The following is a 16107-nucleotide window of genomic DNA, read 5'->3' as shown; positions in this document are numbered from 1 at the left end:
ACAATAACAAAATCAAAACATTTTTATTATTGTTACTTTCTTATAAAGCAGTTTTGGGTCAATTGATAACGTCTAAGACCTTTTTGAAATAGTAGTCACGATTCTAGCTTTAAGGTTATTTGTGAAGAAAAAATGAAGAATACAATAGTTGCATTTTTTTACTAATATGCTCAATGTGCTGTTATGAAACTGTTGATGTATTAATTACAGTGACATTTTATCTTTGGTAAAACAAGATTTTTAGTGATAAATAAGACAACCATATTTTGAGTACGACGGTGTGCCAGGTAGTCATGCAAGCCATGCACACACAAATTAGTTGTTTGTAAGGATATGAAACAGTAAAGAACAAAATATAGCCTCAGTTATACATACATAAAAGTTATTAAACTAGCGTATCCAATTTTGAAAGGGTAGCCCTCGTTGAAATTTCCAGATATTTCCGAAAATTAATCTCAGTGCTGATTCTTGGAATTTTATCTATCTGACTCCACTCCTTTCTACAAATATCAAGGACAGTGTTTCTCAAAAGTGATATATATATATATATATATATATATATATATATATATATATATATATATATATATATATATATATATATATATATATATATATATAAAGCTGTGGGCCTTTACCAAATCCCCGATATATGAAGGTTTTCTCGATAATTTCCTCAATTCCCATTATAGTTCGCCAGTTATTTGCATTTTCAGATTCTCCTCTCTCGAAAATCAGGTTTCATAAGAGGGAAGACAAAAGAGGCGAAATGCCTGAATATGAACAGAAATTAAGCTTGTAGATATATATATATATATATATATATATATATATATATATATATATATATATATATATATATATATATATATATATATATATATATATATATATATACATATATATATATATATATATATATCTATATATATATATATATATATATATATATATATATATATATATATATATATATATATATAAACAAAAAAAGATAATATCTACCAAAGAAAGTACTCATAAATCACAGATGCCCAGGGCATGTCACAGATCTTATCAGTCTTGAGTCGCAGTTTATTTTCTCGTTAGTTGAGAAAGGCGTTAATAATAGCTTGTTAAGCTTTCCAAACTCACAGTTGAAGATTCCTCAACCTAGCTAATACCTTTCAAATCGTACGATAGATGTTGACATAAAACTATAATAAGATATATAATACCTTAGCTGTTTTCATAATTATTAAGCCAAACAGCAAATAAAAATTGTTACCTTGCAAAGATCAGTGGATTCGTCTAATACAGAATGTCTCCTTTTCAATTCCTTAATTAGTTGGTATGAAAAGGTCCCTTTATTCATCAACTTTACCAACTGGCCCAACTTAACTGCTTCTTCAAGTCTTTCGGCAATAACCGTATCAGTTAGAATTAAATGTCCATTCTCACGTCCATGGCATGTACGGACTGCATGAGATATTCTTTCCACCGATGGTCGTTGCTTTTGTGACTTGATTTTTGAAATAGCTGCAGAAAGCCAATTGAACCAAGTTTCAGTATCCTTCATCTTTTCTATATGCAAAAAAGGCACAGATTTAACAGGATTAAGGAATAACAGACAACTTAAGAAGTTTTGGTACTTGTCTGTTAAACTAAAGACACTCGAGAATTACGCTATGTAAGATATAACAGAAATTAGTTTCCTTTCTCAAGAAGTGATGTTAAGTTAATCCTAATGAAATATACAAAAAATGATGAAAATACAATACTTCAGTTACAAAATTATGAAAAATACAACAAAGCATTAAGGCAGGGGGACCGCAAAGAACGCATTATATTAAATACCCAAAACCCAACCAGATTACCATCTCTATATACTAAATATTTAATAAAAATATACCTAAAACGTAAATTTTATCTGAGCCTAAGCTAATTGTCCTAAAATTTCTCGACAACATTTCGGGGGGGGGGGGAGGTTCAAACCTCCTCCCCCTAGATGCGGGGGACACCGCCCTTTTTTAACCAATTTTAACAGGAATTACACCATCAGATTCAGCATATCAGAGAACATTACTGTTGAGGTTTCAAGATCCTACCTACAAAATGTGGATTTTTTTTTGCCGGAGGAAAGATCAAGGATGCGTGTTTATTGGTTTGTTTTTTTCTAAAACCAATGGTTCTAGAAAATCGGGTGAAGGCTCATTCGAAGCAAAATAAGAAGTTCTAGTGCCCTTTCGAAGCGACCAAAAGGATCGAGGGCAAATTGCCCCCCTCTCACACCCCTTTTTCCACAGAAACACCAGGTCAAAATTTAAAGACGGCCATTTGATTCCGCATAATCGAAAAGTCTAACAGCCTATGGGGAAAGGGCTGTAAGTATATCTAGTATTTGTTATAGGGAAGTACACAAGCATTTCCCGTGGACGGGTATTTTCCGCGGGGGTATTCTTCAAGGAGAGAACTTTTCATGGGGAGGGAACTTTCTGGCGTGAATTTTCCAGGGAAAATGGGCGCCCACTTGCTATACTGTTTTTGCCTAACATGACATGACAAATAAGCAAAAGTGAAACCGAGAGACGTCCATTTTCGAAATCAAGTACATCAGGTGATGCGAGCCAATTATGGCGGAAGTATGCCAAATGGGATGGAAGTGTGATAAGCGTGGTAGAAATTGCGCCAAGCATGACAGAACTGTGAGTCATACGTGGCATTCTGAGTCATACACAAGGTTGCAGAAAGTGGGCACCCATCGGTTGAAGCACTAAGCCACCAAGGGTCGAATCACTGACGAAGATTCCTTTTCTGTCCTACCCCTTCTGCTTGGCCACCTTTCAAGAAATTCAAACAGATTTTAGGCTGTTTTAATGATCTTATCCCAGCATCGTTCTTGCCCCTTTGCGGAGTTTTTTTTTTTTTTTTTTTAGTAAAACAGATGCAGTGACCCCACCTTTATCTGAGCACTTTTTTTCAGGAGCTGGGTTCGTAAAAAGAGGAAAAATAGACAACTTGCACCAGAACTATAGGCCTATATGTAATCAGGCCATCAGGGGAAAATTCAGCATTTTGCCTCGTGATTCAATGTCAATATCGATCGTTGAGTTGAATGCTTTTAGTACATCTATGACCGCAGGGTTTGACACCGGTCTAGCCCTCTGGATGGTAGTTGAGTTAAAAATGAGTTATGAGAGAAAAATGGCATTGAAATCTTCGTTGTAGGTATATTTGTATTAAATATTTAATATATAGAGAGGGTATTTTGGTTGGGTCATATTAGGTTAGGTATTTAATATATGCGTTTTGTGCGGACCCAATTCCATAAATCTTTGGTGTTTAAGTATTTTATTTTCATCACACTTTGGTATATTTCATTATGATTAACATAACTTCACTTCTAGAGTGTGTACTGGCTAATACACAAGTACCAAAAAAATAATTATAGGCCACCATTTCCATTCTCTAAGGGAGGGGGTCCATTAGACCAATCTTAGAATGATCACCCTTTTGTGTAGGTGTGAGTATATGCACCCATAAATTCGCAGCCTGTTCATAACGGTTATTATATTATACCACCATGTTTAAATGTTTCAATTAGTCCATTGCTTAATTAGAACTTTTACCCGTTTATTCTTCTGAATAAAAATTCAGTCTAGTCAAAGAAATTATTTCCTTAAAAACCACAGCGGAAACCGAAACACAGCAAAATTCAACAAATTATAGAATGCGAATAAGTATATCATTCTTATCTTTAGAGATAAGAATGATATAGTTATTCGCAGTCCATAATTCGTTGATTTTTGCTGTCTATCGGTTTTGAACGCAAAAACTGTTTAATGAAGAGGAATAATATGAAACACGAAAAATTATCGCGCGCTTGAATCTGTTTCAAAAGCGCAATGTACCAGGTGTGATGCAAATATAGCTTCAGGCTCTTTTACTTTCAAACCGGTTCATATTAAATTTCTTCCTGGACAAAAATCAATTAACTAATTATGAGCACAGAACAAATGTAAATAATGCAGAATTTTTATACTAAGTAATTTTGATATGGTTGTCCGAACTTTAAATTTAATTTAATATTATTGATTTTTTAATTAACAAGCTAGATGCAGTAATTTGATTGGTTTTATTGCAACAAGCTATCATTGATCAAACTTTTTAATTTCAAAAGGAGCAAATATGCCCACTGGAAAATGCCCGTGCATGTAACTACATTTGCCCAATTTTTAGCAGAGATCACATAACTTCTACCAAAGGTAAAGATTAGAGAGAAGCATATACGCAGAGAGGGGTGGGGGTGCTGGCAGACACAGAAAATTACCTCTAGAATTCGCTTCAGTTTTTTCTTATTTCACAAAACTATCGAGGAAATAAGGTTGTCAAAATATTCCTCTTCCTCCAAAACCTCTAAAATTCTTTACTATTACTCCTAGTCAATGGTATCAATTTTGGTGCTTACGTATTATCCCGACGATATTCAAGAAGAGAAGTTAGGTTAGTCATAATGAAACATGTTAAAATACAATGAAAGTATAATTCATTAGTAACAAAATTATGGAAACCACAACAGACAATTATGGAAAGCAGGCCGCCCAGAACACATTATATTAAATACCTAACCAATTCTATATATTAAATATTTAATTAAAATACTTCTGCATAGTAGTTTATCTCACTCATTATCTCTGAGTGCACACAGAGAAACCGATTTTGCAACAGAACAAAAGTGTGGCCGGTAAAATACATAGGAGCCCAAGTTTTTAACATTCTTTCTCTAACATATCACATTTCGCAAACGATTCTTGATTTCTGGTGTGTTTTTTTTTTTTTTTTTTTGCTGTGTATCACAGAGGAGCGTACACAGGGATGACATCACCCACCTATTTTTTTTTTCGGACACTTCTTGTTCAAATTATCAAATATAATGGGCTTTTTATTATTCCCTCCCCCCCCCCGAAATAGTTCTTGCTTGCGTGACAACCTTCATATGAAATTACTACTACGCAGCGTTGCCAGATGTTTGGTTTACAGCTGTGTCATCATAAATAGAAAATGCGTCAGAAGCTCCATTTTCCAGTGAAAATGCATCCGAATAAATGATTTTCTTCCCGAAAAATGCTCCGATTTGAAAAAATTAATGCGCAAACACCTCAAAAAAGTGCCAAAAATGGCGCAAATGTGCCCCGTCTGGCCATTCCGCCACTGCGAGTAGGTTTGTGTTGAAATGCAAATATTCCATTTTTGGCTAAATTTTTAAGGCAAATATCCTCTGAAGCAATCGAAAAAGATTCTAGAGTGTATAATGGTATAGAATATTCATTCGTGTCCAGTATGCAGCTTTTTTCGCTAATCCTTTTGTTCGTCACTTGCAGAAATTGATAATAACATGCAAGCGTCTCACATTTAAATGGCTCACATATAGATGGTGTTCTGCTCAGTCGCGTAGGAAGGGGTTACGGGGGGACCAACCAGGGTGCGACCCTTCTAGGGGTATGAAAAAATTGATCTAGAAAGGCAGCTTTTCTTCTGTTTTTCATGTTTATTAATCAGTTTGGTATCTCCACGAGATGTTGCTTTCCAAATAGTTGTCATTACCATCTTCTATATTTTTTTTTTAACATGGACCGCAGCGGCAGTAGCTTTTTCTTTTTAACACACATCCTTTAATAACTTATTAATCACTTTACCACATATAATCATCACATTAATTATAAAACTGATGTTATACCAATGTTAATAGGGCTACTATGTTTAAAAATATTGAAATTTGTTCATACTTCATCAGATATTGATTTATTTATACAAAAATGTTTCATACGAATTCTTTAAAATGCACAATTTACTTTTTCGTTCATTTCTTTGTTTCCACAACGTCAAAACTTTAAACGAGTTTTGTTAATAGTATGGTTAACAGTTAGGGGGAAAACCCAAGAGAGAAGGGGACAAGTGGAAAATCCGCACCGAATGTCAGAAGGTCCTTCTAAGCCAATGCTTCAACTCATATTTGTCATTTCAATAGGGGAGGGACAAAAAAATATATTTTAATACATTTTAACCTTAGAGGGAGGGGACTTAACTATTCCTACTGTATGCCTCCTGCATACCATTATTCTATTCACATAACATTCTTAGAAAAATCATTTCATCATAGGCTAAAAATAAATAGCATTCACTCAAGGAATCTGAAAATTCAAACGGCTGAAAAAGCTAGAAAAAATTGTTGCATTATTCAAGAGAGTTTAGGAAATCTTGTCGGAGACCCAGTTTTAATAATCAATAAAGTAACTCACTTGGAGAATCTTTCAAGAGTTATCTAGAACAATTTCTAAGATTTTTAGAATTTGTAGGCTATCGCTATAGGTCAAAGGCAATATCAAATAGCAGTATAAAAATGAATAGTGGAAGTGTCTTCTATTGAAAAGATATATATATATTGTTTTTTTAATCCAATCTTAAATATGCTTCTTGTTAAAAAAAATAATTAAACAATTAGTCAATCTTAATTAATTAAACTGTTTCAATTTTTTAGTTACTAAGTAAAGAGATGATTTTATCACAGACCTAGAAACATCGAAATTATTTCAATTTGCAATCTTAGGCCCGAACAATAAATAAGTAGGCTAAAATAAAGCCACCGTCGGACACATAAAATTTTTAGTGTACAAAAAAAAGTCAGTATCCAAGATTTTATTTCTAACAATGCAACAAGAAGGGAAGGGAAGAGTGGAAAACCATTTGCCATTCGATAGGCTGAACACAAAAAATCTGAAGCATTTAAATTTCATACTGCAAAAGTTGAGGATATTCCCCTTGGCATGACCTTGATTGTCAGTTTGAAAAAAATTCAAATATACGGATTTTAAGTTTAATTTAATTTCAAAACTGCTAAATTTATCAAATCAGCAATACTAGGCTAACCTACCTCACGTTAAGAATATGGCCGTCGGGTTTTAATCATCAAAATAAAACCCATAATATACATATTCATTCTAATTAATATACATAATCCTCAAGAGAATAAACTAAAATATAGATACATTTGGACCAAAATTCAAAATACCTGAGAATAAAACACCTTGAAAGTTGAGTACTTTACACAGACAATCCGTTATCTCTTCTTCACCGTGCCGACGGACAATTACGCAATATTTAAAAACTTAGTTTAATACATTTAAAACTAATTTTAATAGAACTCCAATCACCCAAACAGCAAAATGAATACTAGATGCCAAACTTTCTCACAATAGCATTGTAAAGGAAATTGAATTCACTCACCCGTCGGAAACTGAAAACCAATCTTGCTACGAAAAAAGCTTATATTTTAATAAAAAAATCAAATAACCTTACCTTGTTATATTCTCAGTGTGTTGTTTAATCCCTCCTAAGGGTTGTAAACCCAGTGAAATCTAAAAATTACGATAAATCAATCATTTTTCACGAACAAAGCTGTCTGCAATAATAAGATGGCTGCTGATGCGACATTAGCGCCAAGGAGACAAGCGGAAGAATTTTAAAACAAAATGACCGCTAGATACGCGATACATCAGAGAGACCACCCTTTGTGACAAAAAGCTCAAAAGAGACTATGAACGATTATTTCGCAGGTATACTCAAATTAATTAATAGTAGAAATTGTAATATAAGTAAGTAGTAATAAAAATAATTTATTTTCAAACGCTACAGAAAAAATCAATCGGTTTGACACTGAAAACTTTGCTTGCGAGGCTGTACAACGAACAAAAAAGGGAACAAACATAGGGTTATATAAACATAGGGTAATGGGTCTCAACGTGAGTTTTGTCACAGAGTAGTGTACTTTAAGTTTAGTTATTTTCTTTTTTAATTAAACCCGATTGAACCTTGAACCTTGGGTGTAAGGCATTGGAGGGCGAAACCATGTACCGGGAAATACACAAAAATCTCGCATGCAATAGAACAACAATATATCTTAGTCTTGTTGCAAAAATATTCCTAAAATGACTACAAACATTTCGATATATTTTAAAAAATCTCATAGATCAATTTGAGCCCCAGTCAATCTCTGTTTTAACGATAAAGTTACCGGCCAGCCCCTTAAGTAGTTCAGATTTAAATTGATTAAGGCAGAGTTCCTTAACAATTTGGCTGAACCAGTAACCTTATTCCAAAGCTTAGTCCCTTTACAAGTATGTTTAAAAATTCGAAAACAGTAATAAATAAGTGATAAATAGCTTTAGAACGTCAAAAAGTGAGTGATGTTGTAGTCTATCCACTCTTCTAATAAGGACATACAAAAATCTATAAATCTATAATTATAAACCTATAAATCTATAATAAAAAAGAGCAGTACCGTTCTGCGGATGGAGGATGACACGATTGCCGAAGATCATCCTTTTCGGCCAACCATCTAGGGTCAAACGAAAAGCAAGTCGTCCATGAACTGGACGGGAGGAGATCGTAAGGAAGGATTTAAGGAAGATTATAACTTCCTGTTAGAGAGTAAAGCGTGAGCCTTTAAAACATTTTGATCGACGAGGGGCGTGTTTAGCTGTATTAGCCTCAGGCGAATTGATACTGCAGTGAGTTGTTAGAATTAGTTGCAGAAACAGTAGTACGATTCGATTACACAATCAACAATCTTTCTAAATAATATGGCTGCTATCATAACAATGCAACACATGCCCCTTACGGCCTTTGTGGGCCCAGATTTAGCCCTATGCTATAGTAACAAGAGCTAACAGCTCATATGGTACTTGTGACGAGGTTGGAAGAGCCAAGAGCTCATATGGTATGAGCTCTAGCAAAATTCTAAGAATCAATAGGTTGCTTTAAAAGGAAAATCAGATGCTTAATGCCGGTTGGGATTTAAAATAAGAGCTCTGAGTCACGAGGTCCTTCTAAATATCAAAATTCATTAAGATCCGATCACCAACTCGCAAGTTAAAAATACCTCAATTTTTCTTTTTTTCTCTCCCTTCAGTCCCCCCCCCAGATGTTCGAATCGGGGAAAACGAATTTATCAAGTCAATTTGTATAGGTCCCTGACACGCCTACCAATTTTCATCGTCCTAGCACGTCCAGAAGCACCAAACTCGCCAAAGCACTGAACCCCACCATCTAACTCCCCAAAGAGAGTTGATCCAGTCCGGTTACGTCAGTCACGTATCTACGACACTTATAAGCATTTTCCAAGATTTCTGGTTCCCCCCTCAAACTCCCTCAAAGGTCAACAGATCTGGTCGGGATTTGAAATAAGAGCTCTGAGAGATGAGTTTCTTCTAAATATCAAATTTCATTAAGATCCGGTCACCTGTTCTTAAGTTAAAAATACCTCAATTTTTCTAAATTTTCCAAATTAACAACCCCCAGCTCCCCCAAAGAGAACGGATCCGTACCAATTATGTCAATATCGTATCTATAACTTGTGCTTATACTTCCCATCAAGTTTCATCCCGATATATACACTCTAAGCGTTTTCCAAGATTTCCGGTTTGCAAGATTTCTGTTTCCCCCCTCCAACCCTCTATGTCCCTGGTTCCGATTCGAATTGAAAATGAAGCATCTGAGAAATAAGATTCTTATATATAAATTCTTATATATCTCAAGTTTCATTGAGATCCGATCACCCATTCGTAAGATACCTCGATTTCACGTTTTCCAAGAAATCTGGATTCCCTCTCCAACTCCCTTCAATGTCACCGGATCTGGCCTAGATAAAAAAAAAATTAAGAGATCTAAGTTTCGATGTCCTTCTAAATATGAAATTTCATTAAGATGTGATCACTCTTTCGCAAGTTAAAAATACCTCATTTTTTCTAATTCTTAGAATTAACCCCCCTCCAACTCCCCCAAAAAGAACAGATCCGTTCCAGTTATGTCAATCCCGTATCTAGGACTTGTGCTTATTTTTCCCACCAAGTTTTACCCCAATCCCTCCACTCTAAGCATTTTCCTAGAGTTTAGGTTCTGCCCCCCCCCCAAAAAAAAATCCCCTTCACCGGATAAGGTTGAAATTTAATATGAGAGCTCTGAGACATGATATCCTTCGCAATCACTCCTTCGTAAGTTTAAAAAAGCGTTTTCCAAGATTTTGGGTTCCCCCCTCCATTACCCCCAGTGTCGCCAGATCCAGTCGGAATTTAAAACAAGAGTTCTGAGACACGATATCCTTCCAAACTTCAAATTTCATTAGAATCCGATCACTCCTTCGTAAGTTAAAAATACCTCGTTTTTTTATTTTTTTGAATTACCCCCCCCCCCCAGATGGTTAAATCGGGAAAAGACTATTTCTAATTTAATCTGGTCCGGTCCCTGATACGCCTGGCAAGTTTCATCGTCCTAGCTTGCCTGGAAGTGCCTGAAGTAGCAAAACCGGGACCGACAGACGGACCGACAGAATTTGCGATCGCTATATGTCACTTGGTTAATACCAAGTGCCATAAAAACTGAAAGAAACATATTATTACTATTATTCTTTATTCATAATGTGCTGACAATTTCTATAGTTTAAATTTTTATGTTCCCTTCCATTTCCATCCATGTTTTTAATTATTTTTAAATAATATATTTATTGGATTGTTCTCAATATTTCGCAATACCGTGATGCTATTGACCGGTATAGGAATAAAATGCCGGTTGACCAAAAGGTGGAATGACTTAAATAATAAAAACATCTTATAAAAATATTATCTAGGACGACATTTAGCAATATTACGGGAAATGGGACGTATTTGTCACGGTGGTTACCATTATCTTTGGAAAAAAGTTTGTGGAGAATATATGGTACTGCTCTTTCGCCATTATATTGCTTTGCTTAGAGGAGCCCATAAACTGCAGTTATATCAAAAAGATGCATGGGTACCATATTATGGTATTCCGAAAGGAGTAATGTAGGACACGACTTTAGAGGAAGGGATGAAGGCCATCTCCATGTTTTGAAAATAACATTTAAGTCTTTCTTGGGGGGGGGGAGGTATTACCTTCTTGAACTAACAGATTCGACAACTGTATGCATATAAGAAACTTTTTCATAAACAAAGAAAGAGATTTCGGGATTTCGGTCGTGCTTACCCTCATAAGGAAGGACTGGTTTTCCTGAGTATGAATCATAAGCCAAGAGCAGTCAGTTGAACCCTAAATGATTTAATGCTTTTAATTTTAAACCTAGGTTGGATCAGAGGATTTTTTCGGGGGTGGGGGTGTCAAACGTAGAATATAGGCCAGAAATTCTTAATTTTCAATTAGATTGGTCCTTTAAACCAATCACACCCCATCATTATCCCCGTTTGGAGACACGGTGTGACATTGAATATATGTTTACATCCATGGCGGAAGCCTCAACGGCGGGGCATGCCCAATTTTGCTGTGACATGGGCAGGACGTGCACTCTTTTCTGACTATGCTTTAGAGGCCTAGCTTTGAAAACAAACATTTTTCGAGTTAGAATGCATTTCAAAAGCAAAAACATGCACGATAGCACTGTAATGACGTTATACATTGAATGAAAGAGGTTGTATTGAGGCAATATTTTTCATTAGTATAAAGTATGCCTCGGGGACGACCTTAGTCAAGCTGTTGATTTCAAAAGAAACAGTTTGAGCTTATTAATCAGCGCCAATTACACCTTGAGATTTGGGAACGCAGACACAATTTATTACTGCATGGGCTACCAAAAGAAAACAAGAGCTAAGAGCTCATATAGCACTTGTGACGAGGCCGAGGCCGAACGAGCCAAGAGCCAAGAGCTCATATGGTATGAGCCCAAACAAAATTCTAAGAATCAATAGATTGATTTAAAAAGAAAATTGGAGGCTTAATGCCGGTCGGGATTTAAAATAAGAGCTCTGAGTCACGAGGTCCTTCTAAATATCAAAACTCATTAAGATCCGATCATCCACTCGTCAGTTATAAATACCTCATTTTTCTACTTTTTCCTCTTCCTTCAGCCCCCCCCCCAGATTGTCTAATCGGGGAAAACAATTCTATCAAGTCAATTTGTGCAGCCCCCGGACACGCCTACCAATATCCGTCGTCCTTGCACGTCCAGAAGCACCAAACTCGCCAAGGCACTAAACCCCACCCCCTAACTCCCCCAAAGAGAGTGGATCCAATACCGTTACGTCAATCACGTATCTACGACATTTGCTTATTCTACCCACCAAGTTTCATCCCGATTTCTCTACTCTAAGCGTTTTCCAAGATTTCTGGTTCCCCCTCCAACTCCCCCCAACGTCAGCAGATCTGGTCGAGATTTGAAATAAGAGCTTTGAGACTTGAGTTCCTTCTAAATATCAAATTTCATTAAGATCCGGTCGCCCGTTCTTAAGTTAAAAATTCCTCAATTTTTTTAATTTTTCCAAATCAACATCCACCCCCAGCTCCTCCAAAGTGAACAGATCCGTTACAAGTATGTCAATCACGTATCTATAACTTGTGCTTATTCTTCCCATCAAGTTTCATCCTGATCTCTCCACTCTAAGCGTTTTCCAAGATTTCTGTATCCCCCTCCAGCCCTCTATGTCCCCGGATCCGATTCGAATTGAAAATAGAGCATCTGAGACATAAGATTCTTCTATATTCAAGTTTCATTAAGATCCGATCACCTATTCGTAAGATAAAGATACCTCAATTTTTGCGTTTTCCAAGAATTCCAGTTCCCCCCTCCTACTCCCCCAATGTCACCGGATCTGTTCGGAATTTAAAATAAGAGCTTTAAAGCACAAGGCCTTCTAAATATCAAATTTCTTTAAAATCTGATCACCCCTTCGTAAGTTACAAATACCTCACTTTTTCAAATTTTTCCGAATTACTCCCTCCACCCCCCAACTCCACCAAAGAGGGCAGATCCAGTCCGGCTATGCCAGTCACGTATCTTGGACATGTCTTTATTCCTCCCACCAAGTTTCACCATAATATCTCCGCTTTAAGTGTTTTCCAGGATTTCCGGTCCCCCCCCCCAATGACGCTGGATCAGGTCGGGATTTAAAATGAGAGATCTGAGACGAGGTCCTTCTAGATATGAAATTTCATTCAGATACGATCACTCCTTCGTAAATTGAAAATACCTTATTTTTTCTAATTTTTCAGAATTAACCCCCCCCCCCAACTCGCCCAAATAGATCGGATCCGTTCCGGCTATGTCAATCACGTATCTGGGACTTCTGCTTATTTTTCACAAAACGTTTCATCCCGATCCCTCCACTCCAAGGGTTTTCCAAGATTTTAGGTCCCCCACCCTAAGTCCCCCATTTGTCACCGGATTCAGAGTGGATCCATTCCGATTATGTCAGTCACGTATCTTGGACTTGTTTTATTCTTCCCACCAAGTTTCATCCTGATCCCTCCGCTTTAAGAGTTTTTCAAGATTTCCGGTCCCCCCAACTCCCCCCTCCCCGTTGTGACTCTGGATCCGGTCGAGATTTAAAGTAAAAAATCTAAGTTACAGGATCCTTCTAAATATGAAATTTCATTAAGCTACAATCACTCCTTCGTAAGTTAAAAATACCTCACTTTTTTATAATTTTTCGGAATTAACCCCCCCCCCAACTCCCCCAAACAAAGCAGATCGGTTCCGGTTATGTCAATCACGTATCTAGGACTTCTGCTCATTTTTCTCACCAAATTTCATCCCGATCCCTCCACTCTAAGCGTTTTCCAAGATTTTAGGTTCCACCTCTAAATTCCCCCCAATGTCACCGAATCCAGTCTGGATTTAACACAAGAGCTCTGAGACACGATATCCTTCCAAGCTTCAAATTTCATTAAAATCCGATCACTCCTTCGTTAAAAATACTTCGTTTTTTTTTCGAATTAACCGGCCCCCCACTCCCCCCCAGATGGTCAAATCGGGAAAATGACTATTTTTAATTTAATTTTGTCCGGTCCCTGATACGCCTGCCAAATTTCATCGTCCTGGGTTACCTGGAAGAGCCTAAAGTAGCAAAACCGGGACCGACAGACAGACCGACAGAAGTTGCGATCGCTATATGTCACTTGATTAATACCAAGTGGCATAAAAAAGATCAATCTCTGGAATTGAAAGTACTTGCAGTAAATAGGCACAGATGAAAAAGTGAATAAAGCTGAAGGATAAACTAGGCACAGATGAAAAAGTGAATATCAAAAGGATATTTCGCCTGAAACAAAAATTATCCAGTGTGTCCCAAAATGGAAAGAAAGAGTCATCCCCACCAGTACTTTTTCTTATGTGTTTCGGATGGTGACATTCGTGCTATCATGAAGTTAGTGAAGAATCTGAAAGATTTTGGGACTTATCAGTTTATTCGACTTAAGCAATTTGGTGTTTCACTCTGAATTGAGTATAAGAATAGCGATACTGATCGGTGGTCGGAGGTTCCCACTAACGACGAACGTCGTGTTTTTTTTCAGATGATCCATAGTTTGCGGATATCTTTTTTGACATTTTATTTGGACTCGCTGTCTCAACAGAAAATGATTTATTTTACATATTGTACTGTTTTTTATTTATAAGTATATCTAATGTAAAAAAAAAAAAAAATCACAGCTCAAATTTCTGGCGTATCTTTTATTCTTTAGTGTTTTCTTGCTCAATGCATTTCTACGTCACCGTTTAAGGCTATAGGGGGCGGCACTGGAAGTGGATCGATACCTCAGATGTGGTAGGTATTTTCGATATTGATTCTCCTTCCGATGCTGGGGTAGAGGGCATGCGACCCAGTTGTCTAAATTTACTTGAAAAGAATCCCCTGAATTTAGTTGAAATTTTAAATGGATCAGTGGGAAGTAACCCTAAAGTAAGTAATTTTATGGTTGATAATGTGGTTAATACTAAGTATAAACATATGGTTAATGAAAAAGCTTCCAGACGTAGCGACTAACTCAGGACTCTGCACCTTAATACACAAGGTTTATCGTCATCATTTGATCAACTGAAACTTTTATATGTGGATTCTTCAAATCCAGATATCATCGGTCTCTGCGAAACATTTGTCACAAAAACATCTGACGTATTTCTTGAAATTCCAGGGTTTGTTTGCGAAAAGCCACCACGCATAACTATGAGCAAAGGTGGTCTTGCAATTTATATATTAGATACTTCGAATTATAATATACGTGAGGATCTGTCATGAAATGTTGAAGGTATTTTTGAGTCTTTGTTCATTGAGATATATACTTCATCCCGGGAGGTTCCCCGGGAAGTGCATAACCAACGAAGTGGTTCTTCTTTGTTATCTTTTCTTCAAGCGTTTGTCTACGCAAAGTTCCTGAGTCTATGAATCAGCAAACTTGTGAAATAATAATTATGGGCGATTTTAATATAGACCTCCTAGAGAATAACGGCTCAGTATCAGCTGATTTTCTTTTGACGCATTGCCTCTTAGCCATGATCATGATTCCGACAAGAGTATCTGATAAGTTAGCTACTTTATTAGATAATATAGTTTCTTCTCTGGTTGCACATGAAAGCCTGTTCTGATTAATGATATTTCAGATCATTTTCAAATAATTTGCGATTTGTTGATCCCAAATAAGCAAACTAAGCCTCTGATTCCTACGGTTTCACCATTTAAACTGTCTGAAAAAATCTTGCTCAGCTTAATGCTAAACTCCTTCAATAGCCTTGGGATTTTATTGATGAAAGTACTGAATTATATATAAATTTTGACAAGTTTATGATATTGCTAAACAAGCTTTTATTGATGCTTGTTCTAGAAATCCATAGAAAGTGCCACCAAAAAAATACCGACCGCTAAACCCATGGATGACAAATGGTCTTCTAAAATGCTCACAAAGGAGAGATTACTTATGGAAGAAATATAAGATTTGTCCTTCACCTACAAGCCTGCAACAACTTAAAGAATATAGAAACGTTTATAAGTCACCGATTAGAAAGTCAAAAAACACGTATTATGCTTTGAAGTTTAGCGAAACCAGGAAAGATATGAAGAAAACTAGAGAAATTATTAATTTGGTCATTAGATCAGCTTCCCGTATTCCCAGTACTGGTTGGGAATGTAATGCAGCGGAAGATCTGATTTGCATTAGATGGTGTGTAAACAGTAGAGAGAATAGAATCATGATCTCCTTCTGCTAGCGATGATGAGCATTTAAAATACATGGGGCCTTCTTGCCTAAAGTCCATCGTCCTTGAACCTGTAA

General features: G+C 36.4%; 1 protein-coding gene across 3 annotated transcripts in view; it reads right to left on the bottom strand.

Annotated features, from left to right (window-relative positions):
- Nucleotides 1–7575, bottom strand: part of LOC136032268 (histone acetyltransferase KAT6B-like) — a 97702-nt gene extending 90127 nt beyond the window's left edge. Inside the window, exons 1-2 of one of the 3 annotated variants that reach the window (XM_065712521.1) lie at nt 7336–7575; nt 1268–1563 (exon numbers count right to left, since the gene is read on the bottom strand). In XM_065712521.1, coding sequence (XP_065568593.1) covers nt 1268–1558 — 291 coding nt within the window. In that variant the 5' untranslated portion in view covers nt 1559–1563; nt 7336–7575. Of the gene's footprint in view, nt 1–1267; nt 1564–7048; nt 7188–7335 lie in introns of those variants that run through there. The other 2 variants (XM_065712519.1, XM_065712520.1) reach the window with 2 other exon arrangements.
- Nucleotides 7576–16107: the final 8532 nt, after the last annotated feature.

The sequence above is a fragment of the Artemia franciscana genome, chromosome 10 (assembly GCF_032884065.1).
Source record: "Artemia franciscana chromosome 10, ASM3288406v1, whole genome shotgun sequence".
NCBI lineage: Eukaryota > Metazoa > Arthropoda > Branchiopoda > Anostraca > Artemiidae > Artemia > Artemia franciscana.
The sequence above is the reverse complement of the archived record's forward strand: the minus strand, read 5'-3'. Positions and strand labels throughout refer to the sequence as shown.